Below are 25796 nucleotides of genomic sequence, written 5' to 3' on the forward strand. Positions count from 1 at the left end.
GAACCCGTGTCCCCTGCATCGGCAGGCGGACTCTCAACCACTGCGCCACCAGGGAAGCCCGGTTTTTTTTTTTTTTTAATAGTTTTTATTTCTCTGTTAATAACTTATATCTTTCCGTTTGTTTCAAGAGGGCCTCGTGGGGCCTTGTTTTAAAGTCTTCAGTAATTCTAACATCTGGGTCATCTCAGGGTTGGCGTCTGTTGACTGTCTTTTCCCCTGAGAATTGGTCACGTTTTCCTGTCTTTATGTGTTGAGTACTTATGGATTGTGTCCTGGACATTTTTTTTTAAAAAAATTAATTAATTGTCTTTGGCTGCATCGGGTCTTGGTTGCTGCGCGCGGGCTCCCTCTAGCTGCGGCGAGCGGGGGCTACTCTTTGTTGCGGTGCACATGCTCTCACTGCGGTGGCTTCTTTTGTTTCAGAGCACAGGCTCTAGGCGCGCGGGCTTCAGTAGTTGTGGTGTGCGGGCTCAGGAGTTGTGGCTTGCGGGCCCTAGAGCGCAGGCTCAGTAGTTGTGGTGCAAGGGCTTAGTTGCTCCGCGGCATGTGGGATCTTCCCGGACCAGGGCTCGAACCCGTGTCCCCTGCATTGGCAGGCAGATTCTTTTTTTTTTTGGCGGTACGTGGGCCTCTCACTGTCGTGGCCTCTCCCGCTGTGGAGCACAGGCTCCGGATGCGCAGGCTCAGCGGCCATGGCTCACGGGCCCAGCCGCCCCCGCGGCATGTGGGATCCTCCGGGACCGGGGCCCAAACCCATGTCCCCTGCATCGGCAGGCGGACTCCCAACCACTGCGCCACCAGGGAAGCCCCTGTCCTGGACACTTAGAATCTTACGCTGTGAGTCTGTTTCTGTTAAAATCTTTTGGATGATGCTTGTGTTTTCTGGTGGTTTGTTAGCAGCTGGGTTGCAGTAAACCCCGTTAAGTTCAGACCAGAAGTCTGTTTGGCCATGTGTGGGCAGTGGTTCCAAGGTCAGCTCGGTTCTTTGGGTCTGTCACACATGGGCCACCTGGGGTCACCAGGACAGTGTACAGGGGTTCAGGATTCCTTATCCACTCCCTCTTCTCTGTGGTCCTCCACCCCCTCTCCGGGGGTTCCCAGGGGTCTCTCTTCCTGGCTTGTTGATAGAAGCCAAGCCTGTGTGTTTCCCGCAACCGAGCCTGGCTCAGCAAAGGGGGAGAAAAGCACCTGTGGCGCCCACCTATCCCGCCACCGCTGGGATGTGGTTTTGTTCTGGAGCTCGCCTGGCGTAGGGGAGGAGACTCACTGGGCTGTGCCCAGTGGGGCCAGCTGCTGGCTGTTTTCTTTCCCTTCTGTCTGGCATCTCCAGTGAAGGGTGGGGTGCAGGCAGGGCTCCAGAATTAGAAGCCCTCTGTGAGTGCCTGTTTCCACAACCAGAGTGTGTAAGTAAGGGACTTCTCGATGGAGCCTGTCAGCCACCTCTGCAGCCTGTCTAGTGGGTTCTCAGGGGTACAGATGTTTCTGCCTGTGAGCCCACAGGACATTCTGGCTTAGGTGGTCTGGGATGGGACTGGACACTGCCGTGGTTTTGAAGCTCTCAGGTGGCGAGGCTCACTGCCCTGCTGTGTCGTGGAGGCTTGCCGTCGTGGTTTTCCTCAGACTGGGTTGGAACCTGTCTCGGGCTTCAGGTTGGGGTTGGCGCCTACCTGGGGGTCCTTGCCCACCCCCCCATGTGCTGCCATGTCTCCGTTGCCCCCCCCCCCCCCCCCCCGCCCCGGTGAGTGATGTGGCCTTGGTAGACAGGATGGGACAAAGTGTGACAGACAGCAACAGGAAGAGTGCTTCCTTGGCGGTCTTTTTAGCCGGATTGATAATAAAATTGATAACTAATACTTGCGTGAGTTTTGTTGAGCTCCAGGCTCCGCTCGTAGCGTGGTGACTTACACGTACGTTTTGATTCAGTCCTCTCCCAGCCCCGGAGACAGGCCTTCGTAGTGTCCATGGTTTGCACTTGAGGCCGGGATTCTGACCGGCCAGGTGAGAGGCGCACCCGGTCAAGGCCAGGCTGACGTGCTCAGGTCCTGTTCTCAGCGCACATGCTGTCCTCTAGCTCCGATCCTCTGTTCACCCGACCAGCTGGCGCCCTGTTCCTTCTTCTGCGTGGAGCGCCGACCCTGTTTTAACTGTAGTCTTGTCTGCATCCTCTAGCCCTTCTCGCGGCCTTTCCAGCAGGCCCGCTTCAGAGTCCTGAGCCTCGATGGCTGCGGCCACAGCTGCAGGACCGCACTTGCTTTGTCTCCTGATGTTTCTGCTGAATGACAGTGGCCCTCAGACAGCCGCGCCCCACACCTGTGTCCCCAAGTCAGCGTCCTCAGGCCGCTGTCCCACCAGCTCGGTCCGGCTCAGCGCTTGGCAGTGACGCCCACACGGGTCCTTGCGCCATTGCGGCTGCTGACCGAGGGCCCCTGGGCAGTGGGATGGCCGTGCCCCCGCCCGTGTCGGGAGACAGGAGGGCAAGCGGGCTGGAGGGCGAGCGGGGAGGGGCGGGTCCCGGCGCTGCCCCTGGAGGCGACCCTGCCTCCCTCCCAGGCTCACTTTCCAGCCAGCTGCGTCCGGGTCCTGCCCTGACTCCCGGCGTGGGTCCTCCCTGCTTCCCGCCGGCGGAGAAGGTGGCCCCCTGTGCTGAGCGAGCGCCGTCTGCGCTCCTGGGTGGGGTCACCTCGAGGTGTGGCCTGAGCGTGGGTGCCGCAGGGGTGGGCGGAGTGAGAGAGCAGAGACCCGGGCTCAGCCCCAGGCCGCACGGCTGAGCGAGTCGCACGGAGGTGTGGTTTCCCGGTGCAGCTGAACCTGACGTTTACACTGGACTGTAGTCTATCAGGTGTGCAGCAGCGTTATGTCTAAAAGCCATACACGGCTTCTTTAAAAACACTCTGTTGGGGACTTCCCTCATGGCGCCGTGGTTAGGAATCCGCCTGCCAATGCAGGGGACACGGGTTCGAGCCCTGGTCCGGGAAGATCCCACATGCCGGGGAGCAACTTAGCCCGTGCGCCACAACTACTGAACCTGCGCTCTAGAGCCTGCAAGCCACAACTACGGAGCCTGCGTGCCACAGCTACTGAAGCCTGTGCGCCTAGAGCCTGTGCTCCACAAGAGAAGCCACTGCAATGAGAAGCCCGCGCACCGCAACGAAGAGTAACCCCCGCTCGCGCAACTAGAGAAAGCCTGCGTGCAGCAACGAAAACCCAACTCAGCCAAAAAAAAGGAAAAAAAACCCAAAACACTCTTGCTACGAAATTCCAGTTACAATAGACTGCAGAACACCTTAACAAATATAATAGTAATGACAAAGTTTGAAAACTGCAGGAGTTACTAAAATGGCACACAGACACAAAGTGAGCAAATGCTGTTGCAGAAATGGAGCTCAGAGACTGGCTAGATGCAGGCTTCCCCCAGACCTTCAACCTGGAGAAAACAGTGTCCGCGGAGCGCAGCAAAGTGAGGTGCAGCTGGACTGGACTGCAGAGTCCCCCCTTTGGGGGACAGTGGTTGACAGCTTGCAGAGCAAGCGTGAAGGACAGCGGGTGGGGAGACTGTCGCAGCCGCCGGGAAAGCTTTGCACACACGGCGGGGGGGTGTATGGGAAGCGGTGTAGATGCCGTGGACCACGCTGGGTTCATAGTTGGTTTCTGACTCTCGTGGCCTCGGGCACGTTGCTGACTTTCTCTGTGCCTCGGTTTCCTCATTTGTGACTTAGGGACAGAAGTCTTGATTTGATGGGATCGAGGGGACGCTTGGTAACATGGCTCATATCGTTTTGTGCCGCCCGGTCCAAAGATGCGCAGAGGTTCACGGCTGCGGTTCCGGCCTGATTGTCGTAGCAGCGGCAGGCGTGGCTCCTCTTTCCTCTAAAGACCTGGCGTCTGGCCTTGTAGTCACGGGATTTGACAGCAGACGGGGATGCACCTGGCTCCCTCCCCAGGGCTGGTGCCGGGTGCTCGGTGTGGCCTGGCCGTGCGCGGTCCTGGCCTCCCTTCGGCCCACGAGCCCCCTCCGGCTCCCACACCTGCTCCTTGCTCTCCTGCGGCGGGAGAGATGCTCGTGGGGGTCGGGCGGTGGCGTCGCCCGTTGCTGTGCGTGGCGTGCTCGCCTCTGCTGGTGGAGGAGGGCAGTGCTTGCCGAGCGGCCGGGGTCTCCCACGTGGTTAGTTGCCTGTCGTCGTTCACGGCCCCTCTGTCCATTGTCTGTGTGCCGTCGGCCCCGAGCCGCGTGTGGAGAGAGTGGGGCTGCCGTCGTGCTCACGCGGCGGTCTCTCCCCCGTGCAGATGACATCCCGGAGGACCTCAGGGACCCCTTCTACATCGACCAGTACAAGCAGGAGCACGTCAAGCCCCCGGTCATCAAGCTGCTGCTGTCCAGCGAGCTGTACTGCCGCGTGTGCGGCCTCATCCTCAGAGGGGACCAGGTGGCCGCTCTGCAGGGACACCAGGCTGTCATCCAGGCCCTGTCCCGGAAAGGGATTTACGTGATGGAGAGTGACGACACCCCCGTGACGGAGCCCGATCTCAGCCACGCGCCCATAAAGATGGTGAGTGGTCTGGGCGGCGGGGCGGGGGCGGCTGGTGGGCTGCCGCTGTCCCCCTGCAGCGCGGCAGAGTCACCCCAAAAGTGCAGGGCTCGAGACCACCTTCTCTCTGCGGGCCAGTGGCTGATTTGGAAAAGGGGGAGGGAACAGCTTCCTGTCGGCTTTTTCTCATGGGGAGCAAACTTTCTGCACGTGTCGTGCTGTAGAATTGTCGAGCCCACCCTCTTCGGTTGTTTCACGTGTATCTTCTAAGTATTTTTGTGCCAAAATAAAGAAGGAAATACGCCTTTCCTCCCCGAGCGTCTCCCCGCATCTTTCCCGGAAAGCCACCCCACCAGTGTGACTTCCCCAGGCTGCTCCAGGTCTACGCCGCTATGGCACCTCCCACGTGGCTTTAAGCTTCGGCCATTCTCAGGCGTTCTGCGTTCTGTGGCCTTTCACTCTTGGCCTTTGTGGATGTGTGTTGTGGGTCGAGGGGATGTTACTGGTTCTGGGAAGAAAGGGCTCGAAGGCCTGGCGTGAGATCAGTGTGCGGGGCCCCTGAGCGGCCCCAGGGGCCTGTGGTGGTCATGGGGCCTCAGGCACGTCTCTTGGCCCCTTGTACCTTGGTCCACAGCCGAGCAGTAGGGAAGCCCCGGGCTCTCACGGGCTCGTCAGAGATGCGGAAGTGGGGGTCACGTACAAGTAGAGATCTGAGTGCCTCCCTAGACGCAGAGGATGACAGACAACGGAGGCGCTCAGCTGTGGGTCTAGGGAGGGTCTCTGCGTTGACCTGGGGCGGAAAGGCAAGGTTGGGTGACTGACTGCTGCCTCTGCCCCCAGAGCGCCCACATGGCGATGGTGGACGCACTCATGATGGCCTACACCGTGGAGATGATCAGCATTGAGAAGGTGGTGGCCAGCGTCCAGCGCTTCTCCACGTTCAGTGCCTCGAAAGAGCTTCCCTACGACCTTGAGGACGCCATGGTCTTCTGGGTCAACAAGGTGAGCGCTGGGGCCCTGCCCGCAACGGGGGCGAGCAGCATGAGTGGCCGGGGTGTTCCTTGGCTGTGGGTCCTCTTTCCCCTGAGAGCAGCGCCCTCCTGTGTGTCCTGCTGTGACCCTGGCCCAGCAGCGGCCTCGGACGTGTGTCCACTGTGGTTCAGACAGAGGGGAGCGGCACGGGCCTGTAGAAAGCACAGGTGTGCTGGCGGTGCCAGTTAATAAACTCGTCTTATTTTTATCTCAAGCACTTACGTGCATTCACGGAGATCTCAATTTAGAAGGCATTTTGATTAAGAGAAAAATGGCACCTTCCTAAGTGCTGTCATTGTCCTTTTATGTTTCGAAGCTTACAGTGTGCCTCTCTATACCGTCTTCATAAAGAATGTTCATTTTTCATGGTGTGTGATTAGAGGACTACCTTACCAAAGCCTTTTGGTTTTTAAGCCTCCTCATTTGTCAAAGGGTATTCCGTTAGGGACACTTTATTAAGCAGAGGAAATGAAAGATGGAGCAGCTCCTTGCAGAGTTGTATCACTTGCAGGAAATTTGGAGTTATTTCGTTCCACAGTTTGCACATGTATTCCCTGCCACGTGAGGGCTTTATCAGAGGTGAGGCGAAAGTCCGTGGCCGTGGGATTAGTTGGAGAACGCAGCAGAGCCCAGCAGAGCCCGCGTGCTGCCCCTTGGACGGCCGCATCATCGCGGTGATGCCGCCCTGCTCTCTACTTGGTTTCCTCCCTCGTGTGGGTCCGGCGCATCGAGTGGATGAGCAGTCCGCCTTCACCCTCTGACCCCGCAGTGAGGTGGAGGGCTTTTCTAGGACTCCTGTGGAGCCTCTGGTCCTGGGGGGACTCGGGAGCTGGCCGGTGGCCACGAGGTCGCGCCCCGGTGGCAGCACCTCGTCGTCCTCGTGCCCTGGCTTCACGTGGTAGTACATGCGGGAAGCGCCCCACAGGGATTTAGTTAAAGAAAGGATGTTCTGAAGTGATATTTCCACGGGAGCCCGGGCCTCCGGGGGATGCTTCTGTGATCCGAGCCCTAGCTCCCTTCCTGTGGCCACAGGTTCAGATTTTCTTTTCCTTTTCCAACAACTTGTATTGATTTTTTTCCCCCTTATCAAAGGAATGGCATGGTTATGATAGACATTTAGAAAACACGGTTGAGCAAACAGAAGAAAGCGAAAATTCCCCATGGCCCTGCCACCTGTACACGTAGTGTTTTGCAGTAAAGTGTACTAAATTCTCATAGTTTTTATTTATCTGGGTGTAACCTCCAGACTTAAAGGCACAGTTGGGGTCTTCCAGGCACTTGACCGTAGGCTGAGGTTTGCGTTTGGTGAGATGTGGTGAGTATGGCTCGGGCCATTCTGAGGCCGCCCGCCCACCTGCCGTGGTCTCGACGCGTCGGGGCCGAGCTGTCCCCTCCCGCAATAAGCAGCCGTCTCCCTGAGCATCTCGGTGACTTCCGCCCACATGTTCCTGGTGGTTAGGGGTTGAGATTAAGCTGAGGTTCATTTTTAAAGGCTTTTGATTAGTTTTTGCCAAATTCTGACCTTAAAGACTGTACCGTTTTTCTCGTACTGTTTAGTCTGTGTAAGTGTTTTTTCCCCCTGTGTCTTCTCATATACTGGATATTATTAAAAAATACCTGCCGGGCTTCCCTGGTGGCGCGGTGGTTGAGAGTCCGCCTGCCGATGCAGGGGACGCGGCTTCTGTGCCCTGCCCCTGTCCGGGAAGATCCCACATGCCGCGGAGCGGCTGGGCCCGTGAGCCATGGCCGCTGAGCCTGCGCGTCCGGAGCCTGTGCTCTGCGGCGGGAGAGGCCACAACAGTGAGAGGCCCGCGTACCGCAAAAAAAAAAACACCACAAACCTGCCGAGTTGAGAGGTGAAACATAGCACCTTTTACTGTTATGCTTCGCTCGCTGATACGGTTGAAGTTTAAGGAAGAGAGTGTATGTCTGGCTCTCTTTCTCCCGTTTGGGTAATTCGTTTTGGCCAGCGTTCTTTGGGTAGGGGTGGGGGAACGTGCCTTCCCCTTCCTGCCCAGGACCGTCCCGTTTCCAGGGTGTTTGCCGTGTGTTCATTGGCGCTTCCCGGGTGCTCGTGGCCCGTTTGCCTGGGACTTGGTGGCTGGCCCGGCAGCACCGCTGTGTTTTCTGCCCCCATGTGGTGTCCCCGCCGTGTGGACACCGCCTCCTGACTTGCTGCTGTGACAGGTGTCCCCACCGCTCGGCGTGGTCACGTGGCCGCCTTGGCCAGGTCCGCAGTCGCACCTGACGCTGTGCTGACAGTGTGTGGGTTTGTCACAGCTCACGCCCCTTCTCGTGCCGCGCTCCATACTCCCAGGAGTTAATGCTGGCTTCAGCTTTTCATGATCCTTTTTCGCTTGCCCAGCATTTATGTTTTTATTCCACGTGCTCCATGTTTGCTGTTTCCTTAGCATCCGTGTGAGTTTCAGTTTCTCAGTTAGGAGGCTTTTCCTTCAGGTGGGTGCTCTGACCTCCGCACCTGCTGCTGTCCTGCAGGGTCTCCCCAGTGTCCCATCAAGGGGGGTATCCCCGCAGTCGCTCCTTCCTGGGGCTCCTCTCGGGGGAGGATCCTCTGGTGCAGGGTGAGACGTGCTCCCGCCTCTGTGCCTTCGGAGGGTCTCTGCTCACGCGCCTTCCCTGAGCTGTGATGGGACCTTAGCTCCCCGCGGCCTCTCCACTGTGGACGCTGTCGCCTGACAGGCTTCCAGCCGGGCCTGGAGACCTTCCCTCCGTCCTCACGCTGATGTGTTTTCTCTCCACAGAAAACTGCTGCACATTTAATGAGGTTTGGGCTCTGGGGAGGTTTGACATTGGTGAGTTTTCTCTTCAGCGTCAATCTTAGATGTCTAACAAGATCTGAAGTCTCTTGGAAACTCTGACCCTAGGTTCCGTGTTCCCAGGATTGCGGCTGTGTGCGCACACCTGAGGCAGGTGTGAGCCCCCCTCACACCTGCCCCGGCCTGCCTTTCTCCTGTGGGGTCTTTCCAGGGAGTCGCTTCTCACGTTGGGCTCCGCGTGCGGGCGCCCTCATCCCCGTCAGCATCTCTGGATTCGCAGGGCAGGCCTGTCAGGTGGCCTCTGAGTTTCTCTTGCTGTGTGGCATCGATCTGGGGGCCCGTCCTGCCGCAGACTGGATGGCACGCCTGCCACCTGAGACACTTAGAGACCCCTCCGCTTGGCACTGGGCCAGCCCAGCTGCTGCCCCGTTCTGCGCGTCGTGTGGGGAGCGCGTCCTTGCAGTGCACCCCGGGCCCTGCCCAGAAAGGCCGCAGCTTACCCTTCCCACACCACGCCCTCTGAACCAGCCCCTCCCTCCTCGGGTGATCAGTCACCCCGGGGACCCAAATCGCTCCCTGGGGTTGGGGGCGCCACCGAGCCATCCGCCGGTGTCCTCGTCCTGTGTGAGTGTGGCTGGGTCATCTCCTCTGTGTTCCGGGAGTTTGCCCACGAACCACCTTGCTGCGGCGCTTTAGTTTTTATTGACGCTCAGCCAGCAGCTTGAGTCTTTTACTAAGAAACTCCCCAGCTTTGCCCAAACATGTTTTATGTACGATACATGGACCCAGTCCCTTGAGTGTTCACAGGTGACTACACGTGTTTAGCGTTCGCAATCAAGGTAACGTTTCCGTCATCCGAAAGCAGTTCCTCTGTGCTCGTTTGCAGTTAGATGGAGTCACGTGGTATGTACTCTGTTTTTGTGTCTTTCACTGACTACCGTGGTTTTGAAGTCGATCCCTGTCATTGTGTCCATCAGTAGTTTGGTACTTTTGAAACTCGGTAGGGTTCCACTGCACAAATGTGCTACACTTTGTTTGTCCGTTCACCTGCTGATGGGCTGTCTCTGGTTTTGTCTGTTACGCATAGAGCTTCTGGGAACAGTTGTGCACAAGTCTTGATGTGTGGATTGCATTTTCATTTCTTTGAGTAAATACTTAGGAGTGAGTTGCTGGGTCCCATGACGATCAGTTTGCCTTTAGAAGAAACTGTCCAGGTGTTCTCTGAAGTGACTGTGCCATCTTAAGACTCCCACCAGCGAGACAGGAGAATTCCAGTGTTCCCCGTTCCGCTGACACTTGGTATCGTCAGTCTTTTGGTTTCAGCCGTTTGGGTGGATGTGTAGAGGCGTGTCATGGCTGTAATTTGCATTTCTTTAATGACTAAAGATGTTTCTGTGTATCTTGTTAGGTGTCTGTTCACGTATTTTACCCAGTTTTTAATGAGGTTGTTTGTCTTAATGAGTTTCAAGAATATTTTATGTGTATAAAGATTTGGGGATCCAGTGCTTTCCAAGGTATATATCCTTGTCATGTGTTTTTATTGTTTGGGTGTCAGGATAATGCGGGTGTCAAAAAAAGAGCTGGGAAGTGTTCCCTCCTTCATTTTGTGAAACACTTTTTTTTTTTTATGCTGTACGCAGGCCTCTCACTGACGTGGCCTCTCCCGTTGCGGAGCACAGGCTCCGGACGCGCAGGCTCAGCGGCCATGGCTCACGGGCCCAGCCGCTCCGCGGCATGTGGGATCCTCCCCGACCGGGGCACGAACCCGCGTCCCCTGCATCGGCAGGCGGACTCGCAACCACTGCGCCACCAGGGAAGCCCTGAAACACTTTTTGTATTATTAGTATTACTAGTATTATTTTGTCCTTAAATCTTTGTTGGAGTCAGTGGTGAAGCCATCTGGGCCTGGAGTTTCCTTGGAAGGTTTTAATTATGACTTCAGTTTCTTTAGTGTACTTATAAGGTGTTTAGGATTTCTGTTTAATTTTGTGACTTTTAAGGAATTTGTCAACTTTATTTAAATTTTTGACTCTATTGGCCTATTCATGTTTCTTTATCATCCTTTTAGTGTATTATGATCTGTAGTGATGTCCCTTCTCGTTTCCTGCTCTCTAATTTCTTTTTTTCTTCCCTTTGTTGGTCTGGTTTATCAACTTTATTGATCTTCTAAAAAACCTGCTTTCGGTTTTTGTTGATTTCTCCAATTTTCTATTTAATTCGTCCTCTTGCTTTCATTCTTTTTCTTTCTGTTTATTTTGAATTTCTTTTTCTCTCCTTTCTAGTTAAGAGTAGAAGATCAGTTCTTTTACACCTTTCTACATTTCAATATAAACATTAAAGTTGATAATTCCTCTTTAAGCAGTGCTTTAGCTACACTGCACGTTTTTATATGTTGTGGTTTTCTTCATTCTCTAAAATATTTTGTTTTAGTTGCGAATTCTCGTTTTAGCAGTGGATTATCTAGAAGTTTGTAGTCCAGTTTTCATATGTGTGGAGGTGGGGTGGTTCTAGGTACCTTAGTGTTTTGGTTTCAAATTCTGTTGTGGTTCAGAGAGCGTAGTCTGTGTGGTTTCATTTCAGTCCTTCTGGACTTATCGAGACTTGTGGTCCACTGCGTGGTCTTGCAGAGTGTTCCGTGTGCACTTGAAGAGAACCCGCGTGTTCTGCTGTTGTCGGGGAGTACTTTGTGAGTGTCAGTTCAGGTTGGTTTGGGTGTGTTTGCATCGCTGGAGTCTCAGTCACTCACCCAGGGAGGAGAGTTCCTCTCCAGCAGTGATTCTGTCTGTTTTACCTTTTGGTTGTGTCAGTTTTTGCTTTGTGTATTTTTCGTCTGTTGTGACATTTATACGTGTTTAGGATTTTTCTGTCCTTTTGTGGTCGTGAAATGTCTCTTTATCGCAGGTGACAGTCCTTGCCTCCGGCCTTGGCATGGCCAGTGTATGCACGACTTGTCTTTCTATTTAAAGCGAGTTTCTTATGGGGACCCTGGAGTCCGCCTGGGCCTTACCATCGCAGTGTCCAACTTAATTGCATTTCGTGTGATTATGGAGACGTCTGGGTTTTACATCTTGTCTCCCTTCTATATCTTTTCTTTGTCTTCCTTCTTTTCTGGCGTATTTTGGATTCGGCGTTTTTACTACTCCATTTCATCTCCAGTATTTTTTGGGGGGGGCTGCTTTAGGGTTTACAAATTTCATCTTCAGGTGTTCACAGTCTGCCTTCAAATAAAGTGATAGCATTTCACAAATAAGATCAGAAATGTCTTTTCCCCTTTTGGCCTTTGTGCCACTGTTGACATTCATTTCATTACAGCCCCAGATAAGTTACTTTCACCCTCAACAGCCAGTTATCTTTGAAAGTAATTAAAAATGGTTAGCAATATTTATCCACATATTTCCCATTTTTATTGCTCTTCATTCCCTTGTATAGATGAAGAGTTCTCAAACGTTTTGGTCTCAGAACCCCTCTACACTCTTAAATACCGTGGCCCTCAAAGAATTTTTAGAAAATCTCTCAATGTTTACTGTATCAGAAATTAAAAACAGGAACATTTAAAAGTATTTATTAATTCACTTAAAAGCAACAGCTCATTCCACGTTAATGTAAGCGATGTGTTTGTAATGAAAAATAACTGTATCCTCAAGAACGGAGCAGGTGGTGGTGTTGTACAGTTTTGTAAGTTTCTTTAACGTCTGGCTGACCAGAAGACAGCTGGATTCTTACCTGCCTTTGCATTTCATCTGCTTCAATATGTTGTTTTTATTGATGTAAAGGAAGAAAGTCTGGTTTCATGTGGATACGTAGTTGAAGAGGGGACAGTGCTTTCATCATCTTTTCAGTTAGCTATGCACATCTCTTTTTGATTCTATACCAAAACTTGACAAGTGCTATTTTCTTGAAGGTTAACTGAAATACGGAATTTGAAACTGTTACCAATTAACTTTTTTTTTTTTTTTTTTTTGCGGGACACGGGCCTCTCACTGTTGTGGCCTCTCCCGTTGCGGAGCACAGGCTCCGGACGCGCAGGCTCGGCGGCCATGGCTCACGGGCCCAGCCGCTCCGCGGCACGTGGGATCCTCCCGGACCGGGGCACGAACCCGCGTCCCCCGCATCGGCAGGTGGACTCTCAACCACTGCGCCACCAGGGAAGCCCACCAATTAACTTTTTAAAAAAGTTGAGATATAATTCACATGCTGTAAAATTCACTGTTTTAAAGTGTGCGGTTCAGCGGATTTTAAGATACTCACCAGGTTGTGCAGGTGTCACCGCCAATTGCACACATTTTTATCGTACCCAGAAAGAGACACGGGTGCCATCCGCAGTCCTTCCCCGTCAGCCCCTGGTGGCCGCTCCTCTGCCTTCTGTCCCTCCGGATTTGGCCGTTCTGAACATTTCATTTAAATGAAATCTGCAGTACGTGGCCTGTTGTCTCTGACTTTATTCAAGTAGCATATTTTCACGTCTCGTGCGTGTTGTAGCACCTATCAGTACCACATTCCTTTTATGGTTGAGTAATGCTCAATCGTCCAGATATGCTGAGTTTTGTTTAGCCATTCCTCAGCTGGTGGGCATGTGTGTTTTCCACTTTTTGGCTATCGTGACTCCTGCTGTGAACATTCAAGTACGAGTGTTTGTGTGGCTGTGTTTTCACTTCTCTTGGGTTTATATCTAGGGGTGGAATTGCTGGGTCGTACAGGAACTCTGTGTTTAACTCTGTGAAGAGCTGGCAGACTGTCTCCACGGCTGCTGCACCGTCTATATTCCCCCAGCAACACCAGAGGTTTCCAGTTTTCCACGTCCTTGCTAACACTCATTTTCTGGTTTTTTGATTCGAGCCATTCTGGAGGGTGTGAGATGGTATCTCATTGTGGTTTAGATTCACATTTCCCTGATAGTAATGATGGGAAACCTTTTTCCATGTGTTTATTGGCTATTTGTAGATCTTTTTTGGAGAAATGTCTGTTCACATCCTTTGCCCATTTTAAAATTGGATTATTCGTCTTTTTATTGTTGCAACGATTCTTTTATATAATCTAGATACTAGCCCAGTGAACTTTTCTTTTTTTTGGCTGCGTTTGGTCTTTGTTGCCGCACGGGAGCTTTCTCTAGTTGTGATGAGCGGGGGCTACTCTTCCTTGCAGTGCGCGGGCTTCTCATTGCGGTGGCTTCTCTTGTTGCGGAGCACGGGCTCTAGGCGCGCGGGCTTCAGTAGTTGTGGCACGTGGGCTCAGTAGTTGTGGCTCACGGGCTCTAGGGCACAGGCTCAGTAGTTGTGGTACACGGGCTTAGTTGCTCTGCGGCATGTGGGAGCTTCCCGGACCAGGGATCGAACCTGTGTCCCAAGCATTGGCAGGTGGATTCTTAACCACTGAGCCACCAGGGAAGCCCCCAGTGAACTTTTTGTACTCTGTTGTATTAAAACCTTCCTTACATTCCTCCTGGTCCTGTTACTCACGATTTTGTAAGGCCATGCCTTGTCATTGGGAAAATTGTTTTGCTGAGTGGTGTGGATCTTCCCGACGTCACATTTCATGATACAGTATCAAAAATTACAATGATTCATAGCATCACCAATCCAGTCAGAAAATCCTTTCCATGTTAGGAAGGTATCTAGTTTATGGCAGAAACGAATTTTCTAAAATTTTTAACTTCTAGTATTTTATTGTGAAAAATTTTAAACATGCAGAAAAGTTGACAGAATTATACAGAGAACACCCTGTATCCACCACCTAGATTTTACAGTGAACGTTTTTTTACAATACTTGCTTTATCACGTATCCATCCATCCATCTATTCTAATTCATTTATTTTATCTATTCACTTTCTGGCTGCGTTGGGTCTTTGTTGCTGCACGCGGGCTTTCTCGAGTTGTGGCGAGCGGGAGCTACTCTTCTTTGCAGCGCGCGGGCTTCTCATTGCGGTGGCTTCTCTTGTTGTGGAGTACGGACTCTGGGCACGCGGGCTTCAGTTAGTTGCGGCTCGCGGGCTCCAGACGCGCAGGCTCAGTAGTTGTGATGCACGGGCTTAGTTGCTCTGCGGCACGTGGGATCTTCCCGGTCCAGGGATCGAACCTGTGTCCCATGCATTGGCAGGTGGATTCTTAACCACTGTGCCACCAGGGAAGCCGTAATTCATTTATTTTAAAACTTATCAACATTGATTTTTCTTTTGTCTTTCTCTTCTAAAAAACAAATTTTCTACATTCTTGATTTGATGTGCCAGATTTCACTTACCTTTATTCTTGTTTAATGAGAAGACATTCAGTTCTGTGGCATTTCATCTGACTATAGCTTTGACCATGTCCCTGTTAACATTGATGAGTGTTTTTCTCCACGCTATTATTTTATAATTGCAATTTTGATTATTTCCGAGCAGCTGTATTAATTGCTTACGAGTGTCTCATGACAGTTCTTAGCGCTATTTTGGTGGTCAGGGAATGTGCGAGCACCTGTTAGGCTTCGGGGGTTTTCAGCCAGACCGTGTTATCAGCAGTATTCGCTGGTAGTGGCGGTGAACTTGGGCTGCCCGTGCACTGGGGACACTCAGCGCTGAGGCTGCCGATCCTGTCGTGAGGTGGAAAGCATCACGTGGGTGCTGTGGGGCGTGAGGGCCTTCCTTGCTCTCTGTGTCGAACCACAGGTCACAGGGAATCCATGTATTTCTGCATGCGTGTCATGGGTCTAAATATTACCTGCATCTAAGAGCCAGCCTGAGTTCAAACAAGTAAGGTGGGTGCTGGAAGGATGTACACACCACTGTTGGAAATCAATTTCAGTTGCCTTTTTAATGCATTTAATTTCTTCTACTTTAGGTAAATCTTAAAATGAGAGAGATAACAGAGAAAGAAGTTAAGTTAAAACAGCAGTTATTGGAAAGTCCAGCTCATCAAAAGGTAAAGGGTAAATTTCACTTCTCTGGAACGCACCAAGTTAGCGTTGCTCCCGTTTTAAAGAACTGTGTCTGTGTGTGCTCTGTGCTTGTTCGTTGTTCTCACCAAGCAGGGAGCGAGTGCCCTGGGCCCGGCCCTGGTGGCGAGGGCGCGGTGGCCACTGCCCTTTCTCCCAGGCAGGGGCAGCCTAGTGTTGAACTTGGGAGGGTGGGGGAGAGGTGGGAGGTGTCGGAAGCTCCAGAGGAAGGGACGTAGGGTCACCCGGGGTGAAGTCAGCATGGCGGGTGGGGGGGTTGCCCGCAGCCAGAGGTCCCCTTGGAGCCCTCACGGACTGTGCGCCCAGTGTGGGATTCAGGCGGGTAAATGTCACGTGTCCAGTGAAATGACCCACTAACGTCCTGTGTGACCTGATTATTACTATATTTTTTGGCCGAGCACGTGTGTGACTGAATCCATGTTCTTCAAACGCGTGTACGACGTGGCCTGGCCTGGGCTGCGGGCCCCTGGGCTGCGGGATGAGCGACTGTCCCCTTGCTCCCCTCTCTTACCTGGACCCCGGGGATGCTGTCCGTGGGCACCTCACCCCGGCCACGCTTCCGTGAGCCACCCCCCTTCCTCAGATGGGCGTGGGCGGCTCGCTGAGCCCCTCCCCGAATGGCGGTTGGCTCCTGTCCTTTTTGGTGCCCGGCCCGTGCGGAGTTTCCAGAGTAGTCTTTGCCCCCGCAGAGGCCAGTGTCGTAGAGGTGCCTGGGAGCTTCCCCTGCGGTCATCTGCTAGCGCAGAGGGACGCCCCGCCTCTCGTGTGAACGTGGCGTGCAGGTGTGTGTCTCGTCTGTCCACGCGTGCGCCTGCCGCGCTGACCTCCTCTCCTGCCTTCCTTCCCTCGCCTCCCGAGCAGTCTCCCTCCAAGTGGTACTGGAAGCTAGTGCCCGTAAGTGAGCTCCGCGCGTGCGCCCAGCTGCCGTCCAGACGGCCGTCCCGCCACAACCACTTGCCTCCATTGCAGACTGCTCGTGACCGTTTGTCTGAATGTCCTCCTTGGTGGTGTTGTTGCATTTCCCGCGGGGCAGTGATGGCCCGGTTCTGGGCAGAGTAGACCGTAACAAGGCCCTCTGGAGCCCTAAGGTGCATTTTGTAGCCAACACCCAGAGTGTGGTTTTGCCCGGTTTCTTAGGTAGACTTGCAGACAGTGTCTTCTTTGGACACATAGTTAACTTCTTTATATGACGAACTTCAAGGTCAATGACAGGCTGTATTCTCCTTTCTGATAGGTACCAGCAGGGGTGACAAATCATCCAATTTGCCAGGTTCCCCTTTGGACTTGTCCTTCCTGACGTTACGGTCCATGGTGGTTTGGTCTGCAGCTCTGGCTGTGCTCCACCTGGTGACCTGTTCTGGAAGCAGAAACAGTTCGTTACACTGTTTCCCACGGAAAAATACCTGGTGCTCCAAGTGGTGCATTTTAAAATGAAGTTTTGGAGAACAAATCTTTTTGAAGGCTCCTTTATTTGCCTGATCCTTTAGTTTAATTATTTGGATCAAATTATCCTTAGAATTCCATCATAAAGGAGATACTGTGGATATAAAACTGTCAGTGGGATCCGCGTGAGCAGTGATATAGTCTGCTTTGTAGCTGATGGGTAATTTTGCTTCTCTTTGAAATATATTAATAACAAAGAGGGGGTAAGCATTTTTATGCATATTTACGTATCTCTTAACTTCTCGAAAACTGAAGGCCAAAGAGAGAACTGTTAAAAGCAGTTATGAGCTGTAGTGAGGACACAGTCAGAGATGCAGGTGTCCTCCAGGAAGTGGGGTTTCAGATGAGACTTCGTGTAGAAACTGGAGAATGTGGCCGAGAGCAGAGCGCCTGTAGGTTTCCTCCTAGCAGTTGGTCACCGTGGCCGCCTGAGCGCATGTCTGGCTCATCGGTAGCGGGGTGACTGTTAGGCTGCTGGGGGTTTGGAGCAGGGTCCCCTCGAGGGGTGGCACTGGCTCCCCTGACCCAGGGCTTCAGCACTTTCCCTGATGCAAACGCACACCATCCATCGTCAGCCGCAAAACCACCTGCTTCCCTGCATGCCGTGCTCGGCCCGCGTGCTGTCTGTGTGTGTGGAGACCTGGCCCGGCGTGTGCCTCGGGCTCTGCATGCGGGAGCCCCAAGGCTGGCCCCTGGGCACGGCGGCCCGAGAAACAAGTTAAAGTCCACGTCGAGGCCAGCGTTAGTGGCGTGCGTTGCACGTGCACGGGTGAGGCGTGTTCCGTGCAGATGCCGGCGCTGTGCGCACACTGCGTTCTTGCCGGGGCGCCTTCCTTTGGGTTGACTCTCCTGCACGGCTCGCGGAGATCCATAGCGGGCAGCACGGGTGGCGGGTTTTCTCCCTCGAGCTGGCACTGTGTTCTCCTCCCCTGGAGAAAGCGCGGCTGCAGGAGATGCCAGGCTCACCTGTGCCACAGGACGCGGTCCCCTGGCGGCCTGTGTGTCTGTGCTCGTGAGCGAGGCCCAGCTCCAGGGGCAGTGCCCAGGGGCGCGGGGAGGCTCAGAGCACCGTGCACGTGGCTTCCTGTAGAGGCAGAAGCACAGAAACCTTGAAGCACGCCTGTTTCTTACAGCACTCAGGTTCCTGACGCTTCCGTGCACGTACGGAGGGGCCGGCTGACGGATCAGACGACGTTCCGTCTGACCTGGTTTTGGGTATTTTCTCAAACTCTGTTAGTGCTGCTTCGTGCTCTTCACAATGGCCAAGGTTAATGCTGGTAATCTGAGGAAAGTAACAGTGACGTGGGTCTTCCCAGCGTTGGCTGTTCGCCGTTTAACTTGTTTCTCATCCGCCGATGGTGCGCGGCCTCTGGCAGTGTAGACGTGTGTGCTGCTTCCTTGCCCTGGGTGTGCCCGGCCCTTTAGAGTGAGACGGCCGGTGTCTTTAGCAGCTAACTGCTGTCACCCAGTGTGGCCGCGAAGCCCAGTTCCCTGGATCTTGACACGCGTCCCAGGCGGACTGTGAAATCCAGACATTTGGGGCTTTCCCACGCGATCGCCGCTGTTCTAAACATCGTCCCGCAGGACTCCTGTTAACTCTAGACGTGACGTAGGCGGCAGTGACGGCACCTCGTGCGTAGTGACCCTTTCCCTTTTCTCCACCGCAGGTGCGCTACCGCCGAGAGCACCTGTCAGCGAGGCAGCCGCCCTACTTCCCGTTGTTGGAGGACCTGATGCGGGACGGCAGCCACGGGGCTGCTCTCCTGGCCGTGGTCCATTACTATTGCCCGGAGCAGATGAAGCTGGACGGTGAGTGGAGCGCGTGCCTCTGGAACGGACCCGAGGCTCAGGAGGCCGTTAGGATGCTCTGATCCGGACGGTCAGAACCCCGGGGAGTCGCCCTGAGTCCTTAGTGCCAGCCGGGGTAGTGCAGAGGCGGGCAGCTCTGACGGTGGCGTGTTTGTCTTTAGCCTCCACCAGTTTTCTCCGCTGGGAAACGGGACTTGGAAATATTTGGGTAACGTGTTAAATATTGGTGACTGTACTTCAGTCTCAGAATGGTCGAGAGCCCGTCAGCCCTACTCTAGTTGATTTAAAACATCTAGAATGTGGTTTAGGAAAATGAGCGCAGACCCATCTGTTGCCAAGCCGTGAGTGACTCACGTGGGCTCGGTGTTGGTATCACTGTGTCGTGTGTCTCTGAGGTGCTCACGCCTGGCCGCGGGGAGAGGTGCGGGTGATGCCGTGAGCAGCATGGCGCCGGACACCTGTCCAGGGCCGTGCGGACAGGAGCTCTGATGTAGGTTTCGCTGAGTCCTCTTCTTTCTGGGGGAGGGAGGTGTGAGGCCCACGGCTGCCCCGACCGCTGGCCGCACGTAGAGCGTCCGTCAGACTCGCTGCCGGCGCTGAGCAGACGTCGGTCCTGCTTCTGATCCAAGTGCGGAAGTGCTGGGCTTTGTAGTTTCTAAAGCACACAGCTGACCTTGAAAGAAACGGGGGCTCAGGTTCCAGGAGGGGGTCTCCATCTGTGATTGAAAACCCCCAAATTGGCACGTGCCGGCCCCGGGCCCGTCAGGCCTCTGTCCCCGTGCGGCCTGGGCCGTGTGCCGCTGAGACCTGTAACCGGGGCCCTGGAAAGGACTGGGGAGGCTCCCCCGCGGCCAGGGAAGACCCAGGAGGCTCGTCTCGGGGCGGAGGCGGAGGTCTTTCCTGAGGAAGTGAGCTGCCGGGCTGCGTCCCAGGCGAGTTCGTTCGGGTCCAGGACTCGTTCGGGGGGACTCAGAGCAGAGTGTTGCCGTGTGGGAGCGCGGCCGCCGCCAGGGTCCGCCAGACCCGCAGAGAAGGGGCCCTGCCACCACCAGGCCGGCAGGCGCCGCGGACAGACCTGGGTGAGGAAGAGCCCTGAATGCGAGCGCAGGGTGTTTAAAATGCCGACGTGCGGGGCGCTCGAGCGCGCGGGGCTCCCTCCCCTCGGCCCTCCGCCCGCTGCGTGTGTGGGTAGGCAGTCCTGCCTCGGGCTTCGTCCAGCCTGTCTCTAACCTGTCCTCCGGGGTCTCGAGACAAAAACAGCTACGAGGGACAGAGAGCCTGTGCTACCGAGGAAGGGAAAACCCACGGCAGGATGTGAGTGTCGAAGCTCATTGCGCCTAATAGCGGAACGTCAAAACTGGGCTTTAAAAACGACAGAACCACAGGGTGGAGTGACGGGAGCCAGGCTCACGACTTGCCTTGCGGGACCAGGCTGAGGAAGCAGGTGAGGGCAGAGTGAGGCCAGAGGGGCCTTGAACACACGGACGCAGGCTGGGCCCAGCGCACCGGCTCGTAGGGGTCGTGCTCTTTTAAAACGAGGAAGCCTGGAGGCCTTTACAAAAGTGGGCTTGATTCAGGCCACGGAAGAAACCTCGACGGATTGCAGAGGATTGATAGTTCCTCACAGCACAGTAAAATGAGAAGTCAGTAGCAAAGACGTGCAGCGTATCTCTCCAAACCTTTAAAATTGTCAGTGCTCAGAAACCAAAGAAGATACCTCAGAATAGTTCACGGATCAAAGTAGAAATTACAGTGGAATTTTCTAGTGGGAGCTCTGTAAGGGCAGGCGTTTTTGTCTGTTTGTTCACTGATACATCCCGACCGTCTAAAATAGCGTCTGGGACAAATTTGATCAGGTATTTGTTGAATTAAATGGATGAACGGCGTACATGCCAGAACCCACAGGACGCAGCTCAGGGTGACGGGTGAAGGGAAACGTCGCCTCGGTGCATAGTCTGGACAGTAAGGAATTTAAGAATTAATGAACCAGGTTGATCTCAGCGCATTCGAAAGGAACATAGAAGTAAACCCAAAAAAGCTGAAGGAAGAAAAATAAAGAGTAGTCTTTCCCCTCTGGTCAGAAATCACCCCAACACATGGAGGAGACAGGCTGAGTTGCAGGTCCCGTCCTGAAGAGGACGGCCCGCCTGGGCTCTGGACAAGCCGCCTGGTGGAGGAGCAGAGTAGAGGGGTGCAGGAGGCCAAGCCGAGCGTCCCGGGAGGGCTCCGGAGCAGACGTGCAGGTCGTATTTGCCGGGGTTATTCCGGCACGAGGAGCAGAGCATGGGAGGAAGGGCATAGGCTCTCTTTCCTTCTTAGCATGGGTTGAAAATCCTGTGTAAAGTTCTAGAAAACAAGAATTGAATGGCTGAGCGTGTTCTCCTGTTCATCTCAGGAGGCACAGACCAAGGTCTCTTAGAAGCCACTGCCCGTTTGTGACGGATGCCCTTGGCCTGCCGCTGACGTGCTCTGACCCCACGGAGGTTCTCGACCCCGGACTGTTGCAGTCACGGGGACGGGAGGGGGTGCCGTAGCCCCAGCCCTGGCAGGGTGGCTCTGTCCACCTGCCCCGGGCACGGTGCCAGCTCCTGGTGAGCGTTGGGACCCACAGAAGACCTGTCTGTAGTGCTGGGGAATAAACTCAACAAAAAGACGTGGGACCGTGGGAAAAATCATGAACTCTGCCGTCGGGTGGGATTTAAACTATATTCTTAGATGCCAAGAAGCAGTATAAAAATTGTGATGTCCCCTGATTGTTCATGCAGTTGTCGCAAGTCCTTTTTACAGAAATTGACGAGGGAATGTAAACATTCATGTGGAAGACTGGAGGCCAAAGGGACAAAACGGTTGTTTTGGAGACTTTATTTTTGTTTTCGGCTGCATTGGGTCTTCGTTGCTGCGCGCGGGCTTCTCATCGCGGTGGCCTCTCTTGTTGCGGAGCACGGGCTCTAGGCGCGCGGGCTTCAGTAGTTGTGGCGCGCGGGCTTCAGTAGTTGTGGCGCGCGGGCTTAGTGGCTCCGCAGCCTGTGGGATCTTCCCAGACCAGTGCTCCAACCCGTGTCCCTTGCATTGACAGGTGGATTCTTAACCACTGTGCCACCAGCGAAGTCCTGGAGACTTTATTTCGATGTGAGTTTACTTTTCCAGAGAAGGCGCAGGAATTGATGCACTCTTGTCCCCAGACTTTCCAGCCGTTACATCTTGTCACGTTTGTGCTCTTTCTCCCTGAGCTAGTTGGGAATAACTGGAGAACAAACACATTCTTTTTTTTTTAAACTTCAACAACCGTTTATTACCAAACTCACCCAGGGTTAACCCTTTAACCCACCTAACAGCAAAACAGCATCTCCAACAGGATCTAAGCTGGAGGCGCACACCTAATAAAGATTGTCTGTGAAAAAAAAAAACAACGCACACTTGAATAAGTATTTTTCAAAAAAGTAAAATTCGGGCTTCCCTGGTGGCGCAGTGGTTGAGAGTCCGCCTGCCGATGCGGGGGACGCGGGTTCGTGCCCCGGTCCAGGAGGATCCCACGTGCCGTGGAGCGGCTGGGCCCGTGAGCCGTGGCCGCCGAGCCTGCGCGTCCGGAGACTGTGCTCCGCAACGGGAGAGGCCACAACGGTCAGAGGCCCGCGTACCGCAAAAAAAAAAAAAAAAAAAAAAAAGCAAAATTCACCAGTCTTGTAAAAAAAAAAAAAAAAAATTCCCCAAGGGATTTCAATCCAAAACAGCCAAACTCCAGCATTGGCAGTCAGCGCTGGCTCAGAAACCTCAACGCGGGATGCACCTAGGAGAAAAGCATCTCCTCTTAAAAAAAATCCACCTGTCTCCTTCTTCCTGTTCAACTTGCACAGCTTATCCCTAGAAATACCCGATAACTGCACAAACAGGACCCAGTCGCGTTCCCCGGCCTCTGCCTGTCGGTGGAGGTTCCCACCAAGGACAGTTCCTTAGCGATTTTCACCTCGACTACAGTCGGGAAATTGACCCCTAATTTCTGAGCACTTGCAGAATGTCCTCAGGCTTCCTGGGGGCTCTGTGAAAGATCGCGGGTCAGTGTACCTGACCGAGATGGGAATGCAGGCTGGGCGAAGGGGGCCTTTTCCAAATGAAGACACCCGACACCTTCAGACCTGCAGTTTAACCTACCAGGTGAAAACTAGTAGCAGCTGGCCCTGCCCAAAGAGTGCTGGTCTCCCTGCTTTACCCGTAAAAGTAGTAACGAAGAGGAGGAGAGTCCAGCGTGTTTGACCTCATCTCCCTGCCAGGAACTTGGAGCCATGGGCGGCGTCCTCCAGGCCGAGGTCTCAGGGGAGCTTTGCCACTTCTGGCCGCTCCTGGCAGCCTGACTCATGGCTGCTCCGTGGACACTGTGTTCCCTTGTGCAGGGTGCTTAAGAATTGCCAGGGAGGGGACTTCCCTGGTGGCACAGTGGTTAAGACTCCACGCTGCCAGTGCAGGGGGCCCGGGTTCGATCCCTGGTCAGGGAACTAGATCCCACACGCATAGCTCAACTAAGAGTTTGCATGCCACAACTAAAGAGCTGGCGAGCCGCAACTAAGGAACACACGTGCCGCAACTAAGGAGCTCGCCTGCTGCAACTAAGACCCAGCACAACCAAATAAATAGATAGATAGATAGAATAAGTATTAAAAAGAATTCCCAGGGAAATTATGTTTTCAATTTGACTTTGTCACTGATGGATACTTGGATAGCAACTTCTAGAAAACTGCTCAGAGGATCTCTCCCGGGGTCACGGTCACAGATCCTTCCAGTTGACGGGCCCTTCGCTGGCCTTGGGCAGCAGCGCAGTGATTTTAGAGAAATGTCTGCACCCAAGGAGCCCTCTGTGCACCGGCCGCGGGGAGGGATGCGCCGTCTGTGGCACTGCCTTTCTCCTGAACATAGGAGCCCCAGAGACGAGGCCTCTCGCAGTTGGATTGAGCCAGGATGCAACGGTGCCGGTGAGGTGCTCCCAGCCTGTGTGAGAACTGGCCTGATGTGCTGGGCGGTGAGGGCAGCAGTGAGCTGGAGAGCACCTCGCTGGCCCATCTAGGTAAACCTCCGTGACCAGGATGAACAAAACCGTCGTGTCTGCGGACAGCTCTTTATAGGTGTTTCCCAGACTGCGCGGGTCTGGGCCGGGTCTGGGCCAGGTCTCTGAACACTGAAGCAGAACCCGTGGGCTTGATGGGGTCCACGCCGTGGATCTTGTCCCAGGGTGGCGGCCTTCACACGTCTCAGGTCGCAGGTTTGGGTCCGTGTGAAGACTTGGTTTAGGGCTTGCTGTGGTCTTCTTTCTTTCTTTGTTTTTTATATTTATTTATTATCATTTATTTATTTGTTCGGTTGTGCCGGCTCTTAGTTGCAGCAGGTGGGCTCCTTAGTTGTGGCCTGTGAATTCTTAGTTGCGGCATGCGTGTGGGATCTAGTTCCCTGACCAGGGATCGAACCTGGGCCCCTGCATTGGGAGCGTGGAGTCCTAACCGCTGCACCAGCAGGGAAGCCCCTGGTGTCGTTTTCTTCTGTCCAATCCAGGCTCTGGCCCAGCATCACCACCCTGTTGAGGGTCCCATCTCTGCTTCCCTGTACCTGGAGCTGAGTCCCAGCCTTTCTTGCCCTTGACGTTTTCCAGGCATGCAGGTCGCTTAGTTGGTTGACTGTCCCCTGTTTGGCTTTGCCCGGCGTTCCCTCCTGGTGGCCTTCAGGGCCTGGGTTTCCAGCAGGAATGATGCCGCAGGGATGGTCCCTGGGTTCAGGTGGCGTGCGTTGGCTTCCTCCTCTGAGATCACCGCTCTTTGCTTTATGACCGACTAGTGATAGGGGAGTGGCTTTGGTCTCTCGTCGCGCTTTCACCCCAGCATTGGCATCTGTCGGGAGTTTCTAGCTCTGCTGCTTGTTCTCTGGTGGGTCAGCACTCTTGTGCAGAGGGCTGCTCTGCTCTCCTCTCCTCTGTCGTTATTTATCCGCGTGGTGATTTGTATCAAGATGGCCTCGTGGATTCTTACTTCACGCAACGGGTTATGACCCATGACATTCATCGTTCTCTTGCCTTGTCCCAGATTTCAGACAAGTTGTGATTTTGAAGAAGAGGAATATGGGGTACTTGCTCTGCAAAGACCAAGTTTTGTTTAACTTTACATCCGCTAAGTGCAGGGGAGCCATGCAGAGAGGTCCGAACAGTGACTCTCTGTGGGACCCCAGGGCCTGGCGTGGCCCACAGCTTGTAGGGCAAGGGGGACTGGCCAGCGCAGAATGTGGGGCAAAGCGCCATCTGTGGGGGGGAGATGCAGTGAGACTCCACCCCACATGAGCCAAACGCTCTTTCTTGGATGAAAGACATAAACCGGAAAAGCAGAATTTAAAAACTTTGAAAAGAAAATATTTTTATGACATTGGTGTTGGGATGGATTATTTAACTTACAAAATAGCCAAGTAATAGAAAAGATTCCTGTATTTAACCATATTAAGATTCACTGTGGTGACAGAGGAACATCATAGACAAAACTAAGTGGTAAAAGCTGTACCCATGAAAAAGTGTTTGCAACAGATATAAATGGACAAAGGATTGTCACACAATTGTTTTGTAACCATAATACAAAAAGAATTCCTACAAATCGGTAGGAAAAAGGTGAACAGCCCAGAGGCAAAACAAGAACAGCTTTTTCCCAGAGGAGGAGGTCAGGGCGAGCCTGCGGCAGTGGGGGGGGGTGCACCACTGCAGGAAGGCAGAGCGGGCCCAGCGGGGTGGCCCGGCGGGGTGGGACGTGGCCGGGCGATGTCAGGTGTGGGCAGTGCAGCTTGCAGCCCCTTCTGGGAGGGTCGCCAGCGCAGACGGCGTGCAAGTTTGGTTTTTCTGACATTTTACGTACTAGTGAAAATTGTGGAATCCTAGATCGCTGTTAAAATGAGTGACTGAAATCTGCCCACAGCAGCGCAGAACAATTTGGAAACGTAGTTCCGAGTTTGGGGAAGATAACGGGCTGCAACGTGATGGGCGGTTTGTTGTCATGAATGTAAATTGAAGACAGCCAGGTCAGCAGCGCACTGTTGATAGGATTTATGGGCAGAGACCATACGTGGTAAAGGCACCCACACGAGACAGGTCACGGGGCTTGAGGAGAGTGGTTGCCTTGGGGGGAGCTGGGCTTCACCTCCTGTGATGCTTTGTTACTGAAAGAAAGTAAGGTCTGGATCGGAGAAGGTGTGATGTTAATGTTCGTCCCATCTGGGTTGAGGGTACACGGGAGTCTGTTCTTTACATTTGTAATGTTTCATAATC

At 53.7% G+C, this 25796-nt stretch overlaps 1 protein-coding gene across 3 annotated transcripts in view; it reads left to right on the plus strand.

Moving 5' to 3' along the window:
- CAMSAP1 (calmodulin regulated spectrin associated protein 1) overlaps nt 1–25796 on the plus strand; it is a 55798-nt gene that overhangs the window by 13606 nt on the left and 16396 nt on the right. For all 3 annotated transcript variants that reach the window (XM_032633982.1, XM_032633983.1, XM_032633984.1), the window contains 4 exons: nt 4285–4547; nt 5367–5528; nt 15148–15228; nt 18373–18514. In XM_032633982.1, the coding sequence (XP_032489873.1) occupies nt 4285–4547; nt 5367–5528; nt 15148–15228; nt 18373–18514 (648 nt within the window). The remainder of the gene's footprint in view (nt 1–4284; nt 4548–5366; nt 5529–15147; nt 15229–18372; nt 18515–25796) is intronic.

The sequence above is a fragment of the Phocoena sinus genome, chromosome 6 (genome assembly GCF_008692025.1).
Source record: "Phocoena sinus isolate mPhoSin1 chromosome 6, mPhoSin1.pri, whole genome shotgun sequence".
In the NCBI taxonomy this organism is placed as follows: Eukaryota; Metazoa; Chordata; class Mammalia; order Artiodactyla; family Phocoenidae; genus Phocoena; species Phocoena sinus.